Source organism: Lampetra fluviatilis, chromosome 9 (assembly GCF_964198595.1).
Source record: "Lampetra fluviatilis chromosome 9, kcLamFluv1.1, whole genome shotgun sequence".
In the NCBI taxonomy this organism is placed as follows: Eukaryota; Metazoa; Chordata; class Hyperoartia; order Petromyzontiformes; family Petromyzontidae; genus Lampetra; species Lampetra fluviatilis.
In genome coordinates this window covers 3,689,989-3,712,942 of record NC_136283.1, presented here as the reverse complement: position 1 = coordinate 3,712,942, position 22,954 = coordinate 3,689,989, and the positions used below count along the sequence as shown (strand labels likewise).

The following is a 22,954-nucleotide window of genomic DNA, read 5'->3' as shown; positions in this document are numbered from 1 at the left end:
TAATTTGTACATTCTGTGGCTAAAATTGTGTCCTGTTCCTGTTGTAAGTTGCATATGCTGTCACTGCAGTGTGCCTCAGTAATGTATTGTACAGTACATGGTTCGTAAAAACCCAGGCTTGTAGTTCATTGTACATTATTTTATAGAACACAACATTTTTATATGTACTTTATCATATGTATCAATTTCTTTAAAGCATGCCCAACACAAATGTGCATATGCATGTTTGAAATGTGGATGGAATTGAGATGAGCCTGATACATAATACTGTATACCATAACATTTTTGTTCTGATTTGTCTAGGTTTGTTAAAAGTCTGGTTTAGCGGGAGCATGGGAGATGATTTAGTTGGATGTGATGACTCCACCAGATTATGCATTGGTGAAGGCAAGATCATCTCTAAGTAAGTCCCATTACGTTGCCTTTCCCCCTTCCCCCCACAGTAACAACACCATTTGTTATTGAGTGTATACATTTTTGAATGGTAAAAGTAAAGCTGCAGCCATGACATTTCTTGCTCAGGGTCTCTACTAGACGGAGCTTTAGATACCCTCTCTTAGATGGTATTTTGACTTCATCGTCCATGCTGACCAGATGGCTTGGAAGAAGAATGTATTCCTCCACCGTAACCTGCCGATTGACAAACACCTCCGTGTGGACAAAACAGAGGGGATTTAAGAAACTGTCCCATTGTTTTCTTCACGGCAAATAAAACCAGTGACCTCTGGTTTGCAAGTTCAGAGTGCTAATTGTTACACCATGGCAGTGTCCTATTTTTTGTGTATACTATTCAACATTATTTATGTTGTTTAACTTTATTTACTGTTGTCACTAGGGTAACAAATGAACTAATGCTAGTTTGTATATGTTTTTTCCCGTACAGGTCAGATCTCATGGCCCAGTTGAGGATTTATAACTGTTATCATGAAGGAAAGACTTTACAACTGCGGTACAGAGAGGTAAGTGGTAAAACGCACACTTTAACACAGTCGACATTTACCATTCACATGTACATTACTAACAAGTGAATTGACTTTGATCTTAACACTATAATCAATGTAGTTGACCAGCACAATTTTATATTTTGGCGATATTGGCAGGAAAAGTTTCAAACTTAATGCAAGAAAAAATATATTAGTCTTATAATGCGTGTGATTTTACATATTAAATTATGATTTAATTCTAAAACTGTTCAATAACAGCTTGTTTCATCTTCTTGGTTCTTTCCCTTCTACGTGACTTTACCGAAAGAACCAAGAAGATGAGTCCCTGCAGTCACGAAAACTTTAAATCGAAATTTAACAGCTTGTTTCTTTAGTTATTGTTCCTGTATTTTTTATCTCGTGTATAACTATTGTTTTGATAATTTATTCTTATGTACACGTAGAGCCTTTAGCAATGCACTGCTAAATGAAGGCCTCCCATACAAATGTGGGTTGGAGATGGCTTATCTGACCATACTTCACCATGCTAGTCAATGTGGGTTGGTGAAAGTTGTGATCATAGAAATACAGTACCACAAGGGATTTTGTTGTACTTCCCATTGCTACCCACATTGATTCTAATTGTACATTGATTATTCATACAAACAAGACAGTATATCCAGTACGAGTTGATACAAGACAGAGACTCCGTATTTTTTACAAAACAGTGGGTTGACAAAAGGCTGAATATACTTTTGAAAATGTTTAATTGGGAGAGCAACTGCATTTTGTGAATGAAGTTTTTTAAAGATATATCGACTGTAACCATAGCTACCTGACAGACACCAGCATATTAAGTGTCAATGAGGAGTTATGAAGCCACTTACGTTTTTTGTATTGTCTAGCCCATTCACAATTTTTTAAAGGCTGTTTCAATTTTGGCTTTTTCTAGCCATCTGTGCAATTGGATCTACCAAAAGTAAACGGGATGCTTGGTTCTGCCAGCTTCTTGATGGAATCCATGTAGTCACTGTCTGTGAAGTTGTGATCAACCACTGAGTATCTTGTAGATGCGACTCTCTTGTTCATTCTTACAAGTGTTGTTGTGAGGTCAACGGACGGGATTGTCGATTTGTTATGTATCTCACTGAGCGTTCCGGTGATGTTTGACATCACTTGTACATTTTCCAAGTTGATTTGTTGGTTGTTGTACATAAATGCATCAAAACAAGTTGGTGTGCTGAGTTTGCGTCTTGTAGAGCTAACATATCCATATTTGAAATGTCTTTGAGTAGTGGGGATATATGGCTGGACTTTGTTCTGTTTGCGATCTGAAATGTGGGCCATGCCAACACTTTGCTCCAACAATCTTGAGCTTGTCACCATCTCTGAGGCCTCAGAGATGCTTGGTAAGTAGCCTCCAAGGTTGATGTTTTCTATTTCCATGGCTAGGGAAGTGCATGGAAATATGGGTCAGCTGTACTGTATACAGTTTCTAAAGCACACTATTTTGTCTTTTCAATTAAACACGACAATATTATAGTTCAAGCATATTTTAAAATAGTACGGTATTAGTTAAAATTTTCTAAACAGTTATTATTGCAGTCAATGAAGGTATAACTTCATATACAAACTCACGTCATGTAGAGTGACATTTTCGTTTCTGAATTTAATTTGTTATTTGCATCACAGAATAAAAATAATGATTTATAATTCATCAATAATGCTTGACGTATTTGCATTTATATTCTTGACACAATTCATGCTTTATCAATATGGCATAACAACGAAATACTGGATATAATCAAACATAGATACAGTCCAGTTTATGGTCTTAGTTCACAGTTTCCACCTGCAAACAAAAGCTGCATGTAAAGTAGTGTAATTGATCTCACCGTAAAGTTGAGTTGAAGTGCAAAGATTTTGCAGGTTGTTGGACCACCTCTGTTGCAAGGTGCCTTTCTTGTTCAATTCAGAATCACCAGATTTTGATTTGACTGAACTGCTGGTTTGGCATCTTCACTGAAGGTGGCGTCTTGCAGCATATTTTATACCCTCTGCGGAAATCACGTGCAACTTCCGGGATCAACTTCTATGTCTGCATAATTATCTTCAATATGTATTACCGCTCTGTATCCACAGACGTATGCCTCTTTGTACTCATCGCTCTGTGTTATATATTCGTCCGCCTAATACCATGTTCGTATTTGTGTAATCCTTAGAGTAATACATTGGTCTACAAATATTAGTAGCCTGTAAAATTGATTAGTCTGTATATTTGGGTTAGTAAGGGTTGCCACATGAACAGAACATGCCAATTCGTCACTCATACAGCGAACCGGTGTGTTGGAGAGCCAAGCCACAACATTTAAAATCTGAGTACGACGTTTCGCCAGTAATTACAACTAGCATCATCATCAGGCTGTGTTCTCTGTTTCTAAATTTGTGAGAATTTTGTTTTAGTATTTAGCACATCTGAATGCATTTATTGTATGCTCTTTTTAGCCAGTTGGAATATAAGCCAGCTTGATAAGGACTATAGTTTTTCAACCAGGATCAAGTTTTAATCAAACCAATGAACATTCAAAGTAGTTTCGTTTCATTTTGTAATAATTTGAATGCCCCGTGTATGTTTTACCGAACAGGTAAATGACTTGGAAAAATAATTGGCCCAACCTTGCAAAATAGTCCTCCTGAAATGTAGCTTTGTGACTCAGTGAGAGCTTACTGAATAAATAAGGAAAATTGTATTAAATAAATGTTATAAAACATAGCACCACATGATGCCTAAATACCACTAACTGTGCAACAATAAATCCATTCAAGGTAGTTTATTATTATTCAAATGTGTGGTGACTTTGCGTTTTGGTTGCTAAAATACATCGTTTATGAATGATGCCCAAGTCACAAGTTTCTCATGGCTCTAAAACAGTAGTGTTTGTTCTTTTCACATTGGAAAATATGTAGCTTGACATTTACATGTTACACGCCTGATAGAGAATGCAATAGCAAAAGCGGTAACACAGTGGTTGGTGCGCCAAACGATGAACCAGGTGACTTGAGGTCGATTCCTTGCCATGGCTAGCGGCGAATTGTTCCTATATCAGTCTCTGTCCTCCCTTTTCACAAATGCTATGCTAATCTGGCGCGATGAAATAACCTCCATAACTTATGCAGTGTGGGGAGCCCTCCATCCACCAGTGGATTAAGAAAGCGCTGTACATTTATATAATGTCTTTAGTTACCAGGGGACTTAATGCTGTATAACATTTATTGAGTGGAAGCCTGAACTAAATGTGTGGCTCTTTAAAAAAAAATCTTATTTCATAACTGTGATTGTTCATATCAATTGAAACTTCACTTGCCAACATCTGTGTCTTATAATGTTATGGGTTGAAGTGGTTTCTTTTATACAAGAATGCATACTCACCACACTTAAATATTTTTTAATGGAAGAAAATAGTTATTCTTTATACCCTGTTTTTTTAAATTAAAAGCAGCAATTTAAGCTTTATCTTTTTCTTTATTAAAAACATGAATGGATCACAGAAAATAATCATTAAATACTGCGCATACTGTCATTCTTTTGACACATTTTCTTATTCTAGCTGTGGGCCTTATTTCCAGTATATGAATAAAAATAAAATGAACTTTAAATTTACATTCATAGGTGTTTTTTTGTTAGTTATGCAGAAACACGAATACAGCTAATGATGATCACACAATTTTCAAAATTCCATTTTCAATATATGTGTAGGGGTGTTGTGGGAGGGAAAGCGGACAAACACAGGGGTGTCTACACCCACACAGGGGTGTCTACATCCACGTCCGCAACGGTTAACCCTGGGGGGCTGTGGGTGGTCGCTGGGATCCCCCATAGCCCCCACCCCTCGGGGGAAATTGGTATAAAAGGCGGGGAGCCAGAGGGCTCGTGGTTGGAGTGTAAAGCTTTAACCAGCGAAGACTGAAGACCGGCAGATAGGCCCTGGAACTCCCCTGGCTCGCTGTCCTTGTCAGGGCCGGGCAGGGCAAGCCAGTGGCGCAGCCCTTAGAGCCTCAGGACCGCTGTTCTTGTAAGAGCCGGTCTGGTTGGCTGGGTGCCGGGATCCGTGCTTAACCAGGACCGGATCAGATAGCCTCCCCTAGCACTCTTAGCGGAGGACTGGGAGTAGATCAGTCGGGGATAGTGCTGGGGGTGCATTCCTGTTGAGTACGGGTGAAGGGGCCGTTACCCTTTCAAGTGTTGTATCTTTGACCAAGTATTGCAATAAACGTTGTGCCTCGACTACGTCGTCCGTGTCACGAGTGAACCCACCACATATGTAAACTGGTAAAGTGAAATAACTCCAAACTTTCAGTGGATTCAAGCCAGTTTAAGACGTAGGCTTTTGTGACCAATGTTATCCATAATCGAGATTTTTTTTGGGTTAGATTGCATGGATATCAATGTGTCTTTAAAACCGCAACCACCCGACACAGCCAATCAGTAAGGTTTATCACGTAAACAATTCTGGCTGTCACCTGATGAGGCCGGTTATAATTACCGGCGAAACGTAGTACTCGAATTGTAAATATTGTGGGTTTACTCTCCAACACATTGGTGTGCTCCAACTAGTAATTCACACCACCATGTGTTTTGTTGAACATTGCTCTAGATGACCATGATGGTGTGCGTTATGATCTTCATCAGGATGATGGTCAACTGATCATCGAAGGCCTGCTGAACATTGCGTGGGGTCTGCGACGGCCCATTCGCTTGCAGTTACACGACGACAATGAACGAATTCACATCCCTTCACCTCCAGAAGCAAAGGACCCGGGGAAGCTGCCGAAGAGGCGGTAAAACTGTTTCCATTCATTGATGGATGTATATATGTATGTTGAACTTCTTTTGCACCGTACGTAGCCAACCGAGCTAATCGGAGGGGCGGGAAAAGGACAACAAACTAACCACAAAAAGCAGTTCTATATAAAAAAAAAATCAATGTAAATGACCATGATGGTGTGCATGTAATGTCACATTTAAAAGCTTCTTGCATTTCCCATTGTGTGAAGTAATACATCTTCAGCATTGAATGGTTTTAGTTTCAAAGGCTTAGCAATAATAGAGTTTATATGATAATTCCAGAAGTGCATTAGGATCATAGACAATACTTTTTTTTCGGCTGAGTCTTGTTTGGTCAATAACATTAATTAATGCTTGACATTTTGGAGGAAACCAGAGCCCCCAGAGAAAATCCACACATATGAGAGGTTACATAAACATGCATATGAAAAGTAACACCCACCGCTACCAAACTTTTGGCCACCTCATAGGCCCATGCCAACATCACCTGGTAGTGTTACCCATCCGAGTACTAACCAAGCTTAAGGTGAATTGGTGATATGCCACATTAGGAGTTTCCATTGTCTGCCGAAAAAGAAACCATGAAAAATAAAAATGGACTTACACAATTTGAAGTGTCTCTTGGCACATACGCGAAATGTAATATATTCATACCAATGCTCAGGGGGGCATTTCAGTGTAGTAGGAAGATGCCTTGTTTGGCTCATGGTGGAAGGTTAATTCATGAATTTAAAATAGGCCGAAGGCACATGGGACAGGAAGGCTGCTGACGGGATGCAGGGGTACAGGGTGAGGTGAGGCGGGACAAATCCAAGGTGAACAATAGATGTGAGCGAGCGACGTGGACAGTAAGATGCATAGAGCTGGCAATGGGATGAGAGTAGAACAGTAGCAATGTTGGGCAACATGGGGAGGAATTTTATGACTGATGAGAAGACAGTGACATAAATGGAGTGAAAGGTAATGAAAGGTCAGAGGATTACCAGGAGGTTAGCGGAGGATGTGCCAATTGTGTCAGCTGTTCATGGAGTTTAGAATAAGGGTGTATTTTGCATTGCCATAGTTTGCACATGAATAAGAATGTTTCGACTGCTGTTGAATTCAACATTATAATGAAAAGTTTGGTTTTATGGTGGAATTGCGAATAGATTAGGGTTTTTTTATTGTGTTCATGAAGCTTTATAAATATAGGCTCACATATTGGGCAAATATAAAAAAAAACTAATTAAAGTTGTAATTGAACAGTATACATCATCTCACAAGAAGCAGGTCTTCAAAAATAGTTCAATTGCACGATGCAAATGTACAGTCAATAAATATACTTGTGGTTAAGTGTGTGATTATTTGTCTTGTGATGTACAGTTCTCAATGCCGTGGTAACCCAGTATTAGAATAATGTTTCCATTGTCTTATAATAGTTGCTCGCTAAAAGTTGGGTTGCGTGCTTCCAGATTGTAGACACTTAATTTTTCTATTTTCATTTCCCACAGGGGTATGGCGTGCTGGGTGGTAACAGAAGAGAAAAAGGAAGATATTGTTGATAAATGTGAATTGCCGACCAAAACCCAAAAAATGAATGATGTGGAAGGTACGTGTGTTACTTGGCTATTAATCATTCAGTTTCACACGTCGGCTTTCACGACCAATGTTATTCATGATAAAGGTTTTTTGGATAGAATTTGTAAGTATAAATGTGTCGTAACCCTCCACCACCCGACACAGCCAGAAAGATTCGTCATGTAAACAGAAAGTGCCAATTAGTTACTACTTCAGCTCACCTGTGTGTTGGAGAGAAAATCTACAACATTTGCAATTTTAGTAGACGTTTCGCTGGTAATTACATCCAGCATCATCGGGCGATGTGCCAGAATAGTGAAGCAATCCACCTGCTTTGGTCTTAAATAGAGCAAGATTTTATCGTTACTTTGAGCTAATTAGGTACGGAGAGCAGAGGGCGTGGGTTATTGTAATTACATAAAAATAGATTGTTAATCACAGTTGATTCGCACGCATTTGCCTTTACAAGGAATACAGTTGTAAGGTATTAATATTTCATATTCTCAGTTACTTGGACTCAGTATGCAGGTGGAGGGGGTAGGGCAGCTTATGAGATGTAAATACGTCCTAACACATTGAATTTGCCTGTTTTAGCATACGACACTTGATAAAAAAAAATTCCATTCTCTATCATTTGACTTCTTATAAAACATGCTGCTGATAAATAAAGTTAACGTTTTTGTACATCGTAATAAAGCTAAGACTTGTACATATTTAGAACATGTGTTTCCTAGTTGGTACAATAAGAATATTTGAAACACTATTTGTGAGTGACAAAATAAGCACATTTGTCTCAACCTGAACTGAAACAATGCTCTCCTTTTGAATCAGACTCTTTGCCAGTGGAGAAGGAGCTCGAGTTTGAGCCAAGGCTGCCACGCACCAAAAGCGACGCCAGCTGTTTCCTCCGTCACAGCGTGAACAGACGGTCGGCAGCTGACATGCAGCGTTTGCGGAGGAACCGTTTCTCAATCAACGGACATTACTACAACCACAAGGCGAGCTCGCCTCCGCAGCTTCGCATATATTTTCGGCTCCTTGGGAGTATTTTTCTGGTTTATAATTTATAAAACGCATGCTCGCACGCTTACATAATGCGTACACCAGAAAGTCTGTACATAAATTATACTTTTAGCCCAGTGGTTTCCAAACTTTTTGGACCCCTGGACTGCTGTCAGTTTTCAAAAAATGTTGGTGGATTTCCACCAATTTCCTGTCTCTCACCAAATGCATTGTATGGCACCAGTACTCAATGCCATCAATCAGCAGTTTCAGTCAATAGTCGACCGTTATGAATAAAATCTAAATAGTTGTGCAATGGGTAGGAAAGAAAATATGCTGCTTTGGGAAAAAAAGTCATACAGTATCCGCAACAGTTCCACGGTCCACTTCCCCACAGCTTTGCAGACCGTAGGTTGTGAACTGCTGCTTTACACTATGACCAAATCACGAATGCCACGGAAACCCAGCAAGTTTTGAGCCTGGATAGTGCGTGGATGGGTGACCACCAAACATTACAGGTCTTCTAGGCTGCGAGGGTTATGTTGTGGGTAACAGAGGACAATATCCAACATCCATTTTTGTATGTACTTTTATGCCCCAATGTCTGTTCTACCTGCCTTTACTAACCTGCATTGACCAGCATAGTGAAGTATGGTCACAGGGATCAGTTCAGCTCATTAGCTTCCTGGGATTATAACATGAATACCACTGTTTGGAGTAAATAGGGTTAGAGATACCTTGAATTTGAGTTGAGAAAATGTTCAACCAAAATATCAACAAGTCGTACAATAACAATAATGGAATTATTAACTTTACCGTGGAAAGCCTCCCTGAGTCTCTTTTTCTTTTGGCTTCTGCATTCAGATGTTTGGCCATTGACATGAATGAATGTTTAGCATGTTGGAGGAAACTGGAGTAACCTAAAGAAAATACACAGCTTGGAAAGGGTAACACGCCAATCTCTCATTCATTAATTCATCACGCGTAGTCAGCGAAGGACCATTGCGCCAAACGTGTGACCTCTCGCGACAGCATTCACGTCAACTGCGCTTGCTGCCGTACATCAGCGCCTCGAGTGATTTGTTTGACCCACGGATCATGGGGGCGGCGACCACGGGGGTGGCGATGCCATTTCTTTGAGGGTCACAGTCCACTTGGAACATCCAATCGCCAGCTGAAGGACACACGCTCTGCACAATAAATAATTGTCGTCTGTTGGGGTTTTCTTTCATTCTGTTGTAACTGGGCATTTGGTTTATTTGTTATGGAATAGAAATCGGATTTAAACAATTTGTCAAATTAAGATTTGACCGCCTCTACGGGGGGAGGGTTTCCACACAACTATTAGATATTTTAACAGATTTCCTGCCTCAGCAGTTCACCTGCTGTATTTTTTCACCTAAAGACGATTGCTTGTGTTGCGATTGAAACGTCGTGATTTGTTTTATGATTTTTCTATCTACGTGACTTTACCGAAAGGCCCAAAGAATGTCAAGTGTTTAATAAGTGTTTCTTTTAAATTGCTTTTAAAGCAAAGATACGTTTTATACGTGGGAAAGTTTGAATGTGTTTCTTTTCTACTTGTTTTTGCAGACATCTGTTTTCACACCAACCTATGGCTCTGTAACAAGTGTGAGAGTAAGCAGCAATATGACTTCTCCAGAGGTGGTGTCATCTCTGCTGTACAAATTTAGGGTGAGTATTTGAAACAGAAAATATATAATTCGTGAGTTTTATCTCTGCCTGAACATTCTGGTGCTGAAATACAAATCTACCAGATTTATTGTGAATGATCATCTTGGTGTTTTTGCTAAATTAATTGCATGTAAACAAACATGCTCTGATAATATATATGCATTGTCTTTGAAACTGATTGGCCTAGAACAGAGGACAGCCTTCTTAAGGGCCTAGTTTCACCAGTGTCAGACCAGAGAATGCATGTTCATCACAAGTACATGTGGTGAATGTGAACTGGATTCCTTGCAAAGGTTTATATTTGGTGTTTGAACATCTTAACACTTTAAAACTTTCGTGACTGCAGGAATTCATATTCTTGGTTCTTTCGGTAAAGTCACATAGAAAACAAAATCTAAATTAAAAGCAAAAACCCCACGACATTTCGATCGCAACACCTGAAGAAGACCGCTTATGTTGCGATCGAAACGTCGTGGGTTTTTTGCTTTTAATTTAGATTTTTGATTTCTATCTACGTGACTTTACCGAAAGAACCAAGAATATCTTAACACCTGTTTTATTGCTAGAAAGGGTAAAGCCTAATGTTATTTTTTCATACTTTGATACTGGCAAAAAGGTCCCATTTTATGTTTGACTTTAATTTATCTATCTGTACATTTCCGTCATTGCCGACCCCAGTTTAAAAAAATATAACTCGGAATTTTTTCAGCGAAAATACAATTTACATTGCAACCCCGAGATCACAAATTTGATGGTGGAGATTGTGTGATAAACGATTTTAACACTCCATTTCTCTATTTCTTTTTTTGTTGATACACAGGTGGAAAACAACTCAAGCGACTTTGCACTGTACATAGTTCGAACCACCGGAGGTACATTTTTCATACAGCCATTAAGTATTGGGGACGCTGCCGCATGGCACACTTGACTTCACCAGCCAGCAATTGTCCGTTTTTATCTCCCGGCTCAACAGTTAAAACAATGTACACATTTCTTAAACTTTTCCCCGACTTCTGTCCCCCCATCAGTGTAAATGTGTACCATGCAGTTGGTTAATCGGCTGGTTACATTTGGCAGCGTCAAATGGTACGCCACCACTTCCAAGACGTTAGGGCAACTTGGAAAAGGAAGCCAAACATATAATCTAGATGGGCTTGAGAGCTCTTTCTAGTGGAGGCTGTTTTCCTGGCAGTGGCATGAGCAAGAGGAGAGGGGCACCACGGTGGCGAGATGTTATCTAGCTCTCCTGGTATACAAGAGGTCGCGGGTCGATCCCGACCCTGACACCTGGAGTTTGCATGTTCTCCCCGTGGTCGAGTGGATTTTTCTCCGCATTCTCCTGTTTTTCCCTCCACATTTAGAATCACGCGTTTAGAGTATTTGGCTGCTATAGATTTCCACATGATAGGCCACTTCATTGAGCTATCATTATTGGCCAGGTTGCTTCTGAAAAAAAAGCTATATAGCTCAACGGGCCTTACCTGAGAAAATAATCTTCACCTGAAGACGGCTGCTTGCGTTGTAGCCGAAACGTGAGAATTATTTTATTATGTTTTATTTTTATTATTTTATTACTTCCCTTCTATGTGACTTTACCGAAAGAACCAAGAAGATGAATACCTGCAGTCACGAAAGCTTTAAATCGAAAAATAAAAATAGTTTAATAGTTTTTTTGTTTTAATGTACTGCAGGGCTGCACCTCCACCAATAACTAAATCTTTCCCTTACTAGTGGCTTATTCTGTCTCCATTTATGTTTGAATGCAGAAAAGCGGCGCCTGAAAGTGTCGGAGTTTCCACTGATCACGAGGATCCTGCACGGACCCAGCGAGAAGATAGCCAGACTCTTCCTCATGGAGGAGGATCTGGGCGAGGAGGTCACGCATGATGTCAGTTTACAATTGTAGTCCTCTTATTACTGTTGGTTTTAATGCTATCATTTTATTTGGAAATCAAATAAATAACAGCAATTATTATAGAAATAACCGTACAAGTTTGGTGTACAGTTTTAGCCTTAATGCAAGTACTGTCCATTAAACATGTATTTTGCATATGTTCAGTATTCATATATTCAATGTCTAACATAGTTGAAAGGCTCAGTTTATGTGTATGATGATGAATATGCTGAAGATGTGAATTGAAAATGGTTCAAGCTTATGTGGATAGGTGTGGGTTGATGAGAGTCTGAGCTGGTATGGGGTTATTGTTCCTTTCAATCTATAGGCTTGGTTCACTTCATATTTAATCATGCATCATGGTGAGATTACCAAACTAAATGTGCCACATACTGAAAGAGCGTTGTTGAGAATCAGAGCCTTTCATTTTATATTATGGTAGCATAGGTCTCCATGTTGACAGTTTCTTACATCGATAGCCCCAGTTGGTTAAAGAGGGCTCCTTTGCATTTCAATGTCCAGTAAAACCTTGGATTGCGAGTAACTTGGTCTGCGAGTGTTTTGCAAGACGAGCAATTTTTTAAAATAAATATTAATTTGATAAACGAGCGAGGTCTTGCAGTACGAGTAGTACGTATACGCTTTGTCTGCCGAGCGTCACGTGATCACAACTCGTATACCAGTGCTTTCATATACGAATGTTTTGGATTACAAACACGTTTCCGGAACGAATTATGCTCGCAATCCAAGGTTTTACTGTACTATTTAATTATGCTAACATTTCAAGTACAGTTTATATTTAAGCTTTAAATCGCCAGACCATGTAACCCTAAGTGTGCCCAGTCTGGTCAGATCTCGGAAGCTATGCAATGTCGAACCTGGTTCGTATGTGGGAGGGGAGTCCCCAGAGCTTGCAGGGTGTTGTCAGCTGGGGCTGCAAGATGTCCAGCAGATGGCAGTGTTGAGCGTCACCCCGTGATCATGTGCATGGGTTTTCTCTGCATACTCTGGTTTCCTCCCACAAGCCAAACACTCATTATTGAAATTGACTAAACATCCTGCATAAAGAATGATGTTTATGATTGATAAATTCACTGTTTTTTTTTTTCCCCCGAATTAAATTGAGTGACTCTTTGTTGCGATACACAGGTGGCGCAATACATCCAGTTTGAGATGCCAGTCCTGGAGAGTTTTGTGTCCAAGCTGAAAGAGGAAGAAGTACGGGAGGAAAATAAACTCAAGAGGAAGTGAGTCCTATGTTGCAGCACGAACGCACACCGGGACGCCTCGGTGTTGTTTTGATGTTGATGAACATCGCAAGAGCTGTGCGATTAACTTGTTTGTCTTCATCTGTTCCCAGATATGATGCTTTGCGGTCAGTAATAGAACAACGACTCCAGGAGCTGTTGGAAGCTGGAATACAGATCTGAAAAATCCCTTTGTAGTCTGCACCAATTGGCGGTCTTTACACTCGGGTTGTTTAGCACAAGAAGTCTTCCTTTTCTAGACCAAAAATAGCTTCCCCTTTTCACGGGAGGCACGTGAACAGACTATTTTTCTTCCTTGAGCTGTCTTTTTTTTCTCTCAATGAGCACTTGCTAAATGTTTCCACGTTTTTCAAATGTGTCCTTTTAGACACTGAGCTCTCCTTAATGTTATAGCATTGTCACAATGTTAATATCGTAACATGCAATAAAGTTAGAATACATTAGCAATGTGTACTGTATTAGAAATGTTGGGGGGGTTTCCATCGTGAGGGTAATTACGTGTTAAGGTATCCTGTTAATTGTCTATTTAGTTGAGTTTCTGTCTCTTATATATTTTTATATGTATGGTCTATGAAGCAAATATTTAAAAGGTCTAAAGACGGTTGTATGATTTTCATGAAGAAAACCATTTTTAAGGTTCAACCTGAATTATCTTAACATTCACTCGATTTTTATATGTATAACATTTCAGCGACTGGTTTTCAGATCGTGTTTTTAGGGCAGTGTTTTACTTGAAGATTACCTCTTGAAAATCTTGACTGCAGTTATTGTACTGTGCCACGAGTGGAAGTGAAATGTGAATGTTAGCGACATCGGACGAAGAAGATGCGTTGAGCCTGCTGTACATTTATTTGTTGCACCATTTTCCTGATTTATTTTTACATTGAATTGGTTTGACACAGAAATATAGCGAACAGCTTTGCCCGAAATGTCTATGTTTCCAATTTACTTTTTGTGTACACGTTATTAAGTGCTTGTTTACACGTATAAAAGGTACCATCATTCCTTGTTGTACGTATGTATGTTGAACTTCTTTCGCACCGTACGTAGACAACCCGCGCTAATCGGAGGTGCAGGAGGTGAACAACAAACTAAACACAAAAAAACTTCTAAAAAATTCAGTTTTCAATTTAGATTTAAAAGTGCATCGCTCTAGTGGCTTCCTAATATCAGAAGGAAGAAATGTGGGAGAGGAGCGAATGACTGCTTTGCGCAGGGGAGCCAGTATTTATCATCTCATTTCTGTTTTATATTTTTGAGGGCCTGTGTATTTTTGCAACAGACACATGTTGGCTAGATTGAATATTATTTTACAATACAATGGATTAAAACTCATTTTTATTTGGCTTAGGCCGCAATGATCTGACCAAATTCGTTACGTCGAGACCTACCCACTCGACACGGTCAAGCACCGTAATTGTCCTGTTTACAAGTGTTCAACACCCATCCTTGATTCAGCTCACTGGCAAGTTGAACAAGCAATTGGATACGGCGTTTCATTTGAAACTACGTCAAACAGGATGTTGATGTTGGATACATGACCGGGACGTATAATTGGTTATTAAATTTGAATTGAAAATTTTGCTAACGTGGAAAGATTGATAATTGGAAAGCATAATTACTGACGGTTGTTTCTCTATAGTGCTTGTGTTGACTTTACACACAACTAATTGCCTAAGCTGTGATATACTTGGATATTATGTCTTTAATACCACTTTCTAATGTGATAATGTGTAATTATGCACAATCATTATTTTTTTATCTACATTTATATTTACTGTATGTATTTTACATCAAAGTGTATGTGCAAAAGTTGCATTTTCATGACAACTGTGCAATTTGCCTTTGTGGTCTTGACATTTTTTGTTTACTGCAAGGGGCCTGAATAATTTTGCCTTACGTCTTTGCTTTAATTGCATTGTTCAAGCATGAAGCCTTTGGTTATGTTATTCACTTCTGTAAGAGATGGTGATACATTTCCAAGCACATGCTTGAGCTTTTTTGTCTTATTTGTCGCGAAATATTTTTCAACATGTAGAATAAAAAATGTGCACTGTCTTTTCATTATAAAATTGCAATAAAAGACCAAGTTAATTGTGCATTCGCTCATTTGTTTTAGAGTTGATTGTTCAATGACCAATAAAGGACATTTTCCCACGTAATACTTTATGTAATTTATTTTATCCTATGTTAACGAGGCACCTATGACTAAAATGGCTTAGAATTACACTATACGCAATTGCGTTAGGTTCATTTAGGTAAGCCACAATGCAAGTCATTGTCAATCGAATTTACCGTTGAAAATATTTCAAACATTTTCAGCATAGCAAAATAAATGATCTCGCAGCATTCTGACACTGATGCTATCATTGGCCTCGTAATATAAAGGTACGACTCACACATTGTCTCGATAATTTTTTTATGATCGTAGCATTAACTAACAAGTACTGTCACTGACAAGGAAATTGTAATATTTTTCTAAGTCCAATATACATGTAAATTCATAAAGTTACATTCTGCCCCCATTATGTCCAACGTGCTTTTGTACCGCATGAAATTTGCGTAAAGCAAATTAACAATACTGTTTAAAAAACTTTTGGAATCTCCACACATGCACGTGTGTTCATATTAAATATGCATATAAATGTTTTTGGGTTAGATCGCGTAATTATAGACGTGTCGAAACCCTCCACCACCCGACAAGGCCAATTGGTAAGGGATTTGTCACGGAAACAAAAAGACAGTTACTACTTCAGCCCACCGGTGTGTTGAAGAGTGAATCCACAACATTTACTATTTGAGTACGACATTTCGCTGGTAATTACATCCATCATCATCGGGCGATTTGCCATAGCAAATCCCTTACTGATTGGCCTTGTCGGGTGGCGGAGGGTTTGGACACATTTATACTTACGCAATCTAACCCAAAAACCTTTATTATGAATAATATTGGTCGCGAAAGCCTACGTATTAAACATTAAATATATTAAAACACATTTGGCAATATAAAAACCTGCCAAGAATATTTACACTATCCATAAGATTTATAAACATTGTGAAATAGGTAAATTAACATGTATACAAAAGATAGCATTTAAATATAGCATCTCGAGCGTTCTATTTAATATTTCTACAAAGCAACAGCTGTTTGTGATGAATGGGAATGATGAAAGCAATGATAATGCAAATTAACGAATGACTCACCCGTGCTACATCTGAATCAGACACGAATTATTAAATAAAGGTGGATGCTCTTGATAAGATGTGTGCCGCTGTTGAAATTGTTTAATCGCACGCTGCTCGACTGTTGTGTGTTCGTTATCCATGTTCACGTAAACCTTGCATTGGGCATGATGCTGAGCAAAATAAATGGATGTTTTTGTCCGTATATCCTCCAAAATGAATTATTCAGCATGAGATGCCATTACCTTGGTAAGTGACTTTGAACTTTTCCCATACCCCCTCGATGCGTCACTGCACATGTTTTAGAAGTTAATTTAAATTGTCCAAAACAAACCATCAAAGGCTATATATATTGTTTCCACAGAGTTTGGGCCACCAAGTTTTTCGGACAATTTGAATGCCATTATCTGAGGCCTCCACTAGAGGGTGAAATAGGGCCTTGTTACAAAACATGTGCTTGTCCAACGGTGTTCGGAGATATAAATTAAATGTGTACAACGTGCGATTTAGAAGAATGCTCATGATGATATGCCGTACAAGAACGGTCAATTGTTTTATTCTAAAGCCAGTGAACAAGCAACATTCTGTTCACTTGAGCGACATTCAAAAAGTGTTCGTCACGAGAGATCGAGCGAATACACAACGCATGCTGGCTTCCCGAGTAGGTAGTAAAACCCACATTTAATTATCCGGGATGCACAATCCATTGATAGGAATAACAACGGCATGGGTATTACGTGATGACAGACAGCGTATGAGAATATGACCCTTAATCTTTGCTCAACTCTTTCCTGGAGTTCAGTTATTCCAAAGACGAAAGCACGACTCTCTGCTCGGTATAGACCTTTTCCGGTTTATTTCTCTCTTTCATTCCCTCTCTTCCTTCATTCTCCTTCTTCTTCTACATCTCTCGCGACGTCGCCTGTCCCATATCCACTTCATTTACCTTTCCTTTACCCAGTGTAACCTCAAAGAGTCAAAGTGATTTTCTGCCCAATTAGCGTGGCATTCTTAAATTTGGAGCTTTCGTGACTGCAGGAATTATTCTTCGGTTCTTTCGGTAAAGTCACGTATAAAGATAAAATAATATTTATTATTTTTATTTATAATTTTATCTAATTAAATTTCTTATTTTATCTTTATACGTGATTTTACCGAAAGAACCAAAGAGTAGCGTGGCATTATCTCCTGATTTACAGCCCTGAGCCAGTGGAAAAATTCCTCATTCTTATGGCGGGGATGGGGGGACGGACTATCTATATGACAAGAGACATTTTTATTCAAAGTCTGTAACAAACAAAAAAAACCTCTCGATATTTCAAGAGCCGCCTTGCTATGTGGATAACGTCACGAAGCAGTCGTTAAGAGTCCCATGCCGACCAGTGCCAGATGATCCTCGTAGCAAAAGTAGCTACACGCATATGTAGCTACATATGTGTATATGTGTAGCTATATGTGTGTAGCTACACATATGTATTAGCTACGAGCCCCGCGCTAGGTGCTTTCAGGCTATCAACTCCGGTTCAGTGATTCTGCACTTGCTCTATTAATATAGTACTATACCGCCTTCAACTTTCATGAACTACTGGGTGTTTAAAGTTAGCGATTTGTCGTATTATTTGGCTGTATAGCTAATGAAAAAATACATGTACTTTACTATGCAATTTAAAAAATGTAGGTGTTTTAATATTTACGCGTTTTATTTTATTTAGGACTCCTTTATTACATATGCTACAGCCCCCGCACTCGCTTAATCCGGCATTCCTGCCGTTTTGCAACTTGCGACATTAATATTCTTAGGTTTTTTCGGTAAAACCTAAGAATATGATTCCTTGCAGAATATGATTCCTTGCAGTCACGAAAGCTTCAAATCTAGAATTGCGACATTAACACTGCGGGCACGCCGAGCGCGTTATCAGTGCACATTTGACCTCGATAGTAGGTAGCAAGCACACGACCAATGTCTAGGGGGCAGAGAGGGGGCCTTTGTAATCTACAGATGTACGCTCGTGTGCGCGTGTGTTTGCACTCCTGAATCTTGGCAGGGATAAGTGTGCGCGGAGTCAGCAGTTCGGTTGTAAACTGTGAACCAACCCTGGAAGCGTGGCCTTGTTTATCGAGGGGGGTGCATTGAAACTCGGGGTTTTGGGACGCAACGCAGGCAAAGTTAACACGACGCCTTACACAACTGTTAAATGGTGGGACTTGATGAGAAGCAGCGATGCGCTTTCAGAATCAGAATATTAAATTTATACTGGAGGAATCTGATGAGCTATGAATGCTCTTTCTTTACAGATGCCCGGTACATTTGCTCTTTGCTATCTGGCATTCTGCTCGACAGAGGTGGGACAAAGTCATTGTTATGCAAGTCCAAGTCGAGTCGCAAGTCATCAAATTCATGACTCGAGTCTGACTCGAGTCCAAGTCACATGACTCGAGTCCACATCTCAGAGGTGGGACAAAGTCATTGTTATGCAAGTCCAAGTCGAGTCGCAAGTCATCAAATTCATGACTCGAGTCTGACTCGAGTCCAAGTCACATGACTCGAGTCCACACCTCTGCTGCTCGAGCTCGCAACCCACTCTTGTGTGAAGGTGGAAAGGCTGCGACTCCAAAAACCTTAATTGACTTAATGTTTGTGCCAGCATATTTTGACTTGACTAATATTTTTTAATTACGGTCTTGGTATGTATACATTTATACAATTTTGGCCAATCGTGCTTCTATTAAAGTGCATACAGTCCACCCCCCTCATTAATATTCATGAGTGGGTGGATTTTTACACTAACGCAGAAGGTCGAGCTGAATTAAAAAATTATTACGCAAAGTAGCTTCAAATATGACGTTTCTTTACAGAAAGTGACGGTAAAAAATAAATCTACGCAGCACAGTGCTACATCCGTGCGTGACGTCACTGCAAAAGAGCCCCCCCCCCCCCTTTCATTAATATTCATGCCCGCGTGGAAATTTACATTAACGCACAAGAAGGTCAAGCACTCCACATACCGCACCCCTCCCCTCATTAATAATCATGAGCCGGTGACGTCACTCCACATGCCGCACCCCTCAACAATAACCATGAGGGGGTGACGTCACTCCACATGCTGCACCCCTCCACAACAACCATGAGGGGGTGACGTCACTCCACATGCCGCACCCCTCCCCAATAACCATTAGCGGGTGACGTCACTTCACATGGAGCAACCGCCCGCTCATTAATAATCATGAGCTGAACAATTTTCTATTGAACGTTTCAGATTTACTGCAATAAACACATGTCCTTGGACGGGCAAAAAAGCTAGCGATCAATAGCGTCCTTTGTGGAGAATATGTCACAAAATAAATAAGCAGACAATGTGTCCTTCGTATATGTCTGGAGAAAAAAAGGACTTACTAATAAATTTCGATTTAAAGCTTTCGTGACTGCAGGGACTCATCTTCTTGGTTCTTTCGGTAAAGTCACCACGTAGAAGGGAAATAATAAAATAATAAAAATTAAACATAATAAAATAATTCTCACGACGTTTCGGCCACAACGCAAGCAGCCGTCCTCAGGTAGAGAACAGGTATGTCGGAAAGACGCGTCTTTCCGAGACGCTGTCTTTCCGACAGACCTGTTCTTTCCGAGACGCTGTCTTTCCGACAGACCTGTTCTTCACCTGAGGACGGCTGCTTGCGTTGTGGCCGAAACGTCGTGAGAATTATTTTATTATGTTTTATTTTTATTATTGTATTATTTCCCTTCTACGTGACTTTACCGAAAGAACCAAGAAGACTTACTAATAATTATAGTTCGTGTCATCCTCGTGCCCATGTCTTGAAGAGAAAGACCATGACGACAACTCTATGCTGTTTACTCTCTGCTATGCTCTTCTTATTTTACAAGGTAAGGTCCACTAAGCTGTGTAGCTCTTTATTCAGAAGCAACCTGGCCACAAATGATAGCGCAACGAAGTGGCTTATTATCACGTGGATATTTATCGCAGCCAAATACTCGAAAACTCGTATTTCTAAATGTGGAGGGGAAAAAATCAGGCGACCCGGATAAAAATAAAAATACACGCGACCACAGGAAGAAGATGCAAACTCCAAATATACAGCAGCAGGCGTCAGGGTCGGGATCGAATCCACAACCTCCTGTATACCTGACGAGGTAGTTAACATCTCCTAGCCACCGTGATGATGATGAGAGAGAGACGCAAACTCCAAATATACAGCAGCAGGCGTCAGGGTCGGGATCGAATCCACAACCTCCTGTATACCAGACGAGGTAGTTAACATCTCCTAGCCACCGTGATGATGATGATGAGAGAGAGACGCAAACTCCAAATATACAGCAGCAGGCGTCAGGGTCGGGATCGAATCCACAACCTCCTGTATACCAGACGAGGTAGTTAACATCTCCTAGCCACCGTGATGATGATGAGAGAGAGAGACGCAAACTCCAAATATACAGCAGCAGGCGTCAGGGTCGGGATCGAATCCACAACCTCCTGTATACCAGACGAGGTAGTTAACATCTCCTAGCCACCGTGATGATGATGATGAGAGAGAGAGACGCAAACTCCAAATATACAGCAGCAGGCGTCAGGGTCGGGATCGAATCCACAACCTCCTGTACACCAGGCGAGGGAGTTAACATCTCCTAGCCACCGTGATGATGATGATGAGAGAGAGACGCAAACTCCAAATATACAGCAGCAGGCGTCAGGGTCGGGATCGAATCCACAACCTCCTGTACACCAGACGAGGTAGTTAACATCTCCTAGCCACCGTGATGATGATGATGATGAGAGAGAGACGCAAACTCCAAATATACAGCAGCAGGCGTCAGGGTCGGGATCGAATCCACAACCTCCTGTACACCAGGCGAGGGAGTTAACATCTCCTAGCCACCGTGATGATGATGAGAGAGAGAGACGCAAACTCCAAATATACAGCAGCAGGCGTCAGGGTCGGGATCGAATCCACAACCTCCTGTACACCAGGCGAGGGAGTTAACATCTGGCCCCCGTGGCGCCGACGGTGGCCAGATGTTAACGATAACCTCTAGCAGGTCACCAGCATTGATTTCAGAAAGCCTGACACTGCTGATGAGACACGGACTATCGAACCCCAATCCGGAGTTTGCTTGTGTTTGAATCAATTCTGCTGAAATTATGCACTTCCACTAATAGGCTTTTTCCCCTTTTTTCTGGCAACAAAACTGACACCTTTTGCAATGAATCATGTCTACATTAACCACAATATCTGCAGTCAAATGCAAACAAAAAACAACACTTTGGTAATTTATGCATTGTCTTTGAAACTGATTGGTCCACACCAGAGACAGCTTTCTTTGTCTCATATGGTGTTCGACCAGATGACGCCAAAAGGCGCACAAAAAGGGGAAAAACCCTATTAGTATATTTTGGATTCTGGCAAAAGAGGTCCCATGAGATATGCACTTCCATTGAAGTGGTATTTACACACAGTAAGTATAGGTGTAGATCACAGTCGGGCTTTTCTCGGGTAAAGGTGAAATAGTGAAGTTAATTGCATTTATTATTTTATTTCCCCCGACAAAATCTCAAGGAATGTAATGCGCGTGTACTTTCAATGCTCTCCACAAAGTGGCGCTGTCGCTATTATTCGCGTCCTGACTGTTCGGTGTGGCACTGTCCCAACATAACGATGAATTATTATCGCTGTTCATTCAAACATTAATAATTCCTTGTACGCGGCGGGCTCCAGTGGCCGTGAACACATCACCTCTCCACACTGTGTCGGTGTTATTTGATAATTCTTCAACAGACCGATCGGTGTGGCTTGGTGAGCTGGGTGTGTGATCGGAAGGGTTCAGATAAGAGTATCCCTCGCCACCCATGTTAGTCGTGCTCGCGAATGGATCTCAGGTGACCTGGTTCATAGTGCTGCGCGCAAACCATTGCACCACCGCTCCATCGCGTGTGGGTTTTAAGATTGGGAATTCAGTGTTAAGCAGCGTCTACTGCAGTGCTAAGATATGGCATAATCTTTTTTCCCCCCAATTGGATATTAAGCCCAATTGTTAGTAGAAATGTCAAGAGTGTGGAATTTCTGTAGCTTTCTTTAAAACTTTTTCCAATGCGTCTTGCTCTGCAATTATTTTAAAAGTGTGATGGTACGAGAGTCCAATTTGAGTCCCAGTGATTGAAAGGAGAGCACAGCGGATTGGTTTCATGACGATTGATTTGAACGCTTGAGAAAATCCCAGCTGCAAAAGTTAATCGGTCATGGCTAGATACACGTTGCTAACTATGACATTTATTCTGCCGACTGGATAGGAAGTATGTTCAGTAAGGACACCGGAAACCTTTGCCAATGACGTATAATTACCTTAAATTTCGATTGAAAGCTTTCGTGACTGCAGGGATTCATATTCTTGGTTCTTTCGGTAAAGTCACGTAGAAGGCAAATAATGAAATAATACAAATACAACAATAAAATTCTCACGACGTTTCGATTGCAACACAAGCAATCATCATCAGATTGCTTGTGTATTTATTCTACGTGACTTTACCGAAATAACCCAGAATATAATTACCTTTGCAATGCTTTGTTTTCC

General features: G+C 40.3%; 1 protein-coding gene across 1 annotated transcript; it reads left to right on the top strand.

The window, feature by feature from the left end:
* Nucleotides 1-303: 303 nt before the first annotated feature.
* Nucleotides 304-15,278, top strand: RASSF4 (Ras association domain family member 4). The gene is made up of 10 exons (XM_078859595.1): nt 304-403; nt 884-959; nt 5,614-5,762; nt 7,260-7,357; nt 8,158-8,324; nt 9,922-10,023; nt 10,844-10,895; nt 11,790-11,911; nt 13,067-13,164; nt 13,278-15,278. Exons 1-10 carry the CDS (start codon nt 333-335, stop codon nt 13,345-13,347), a joined length of 1,005 nt encoding a protein of 334 aa, XP_078715721.1. The 5' UTR covers nt 304-332; the 3' UTR covers nt 13,348-15,278.
* Nucleotides 15,279-22,954: the final 7,676 nt, after the last annotated feature.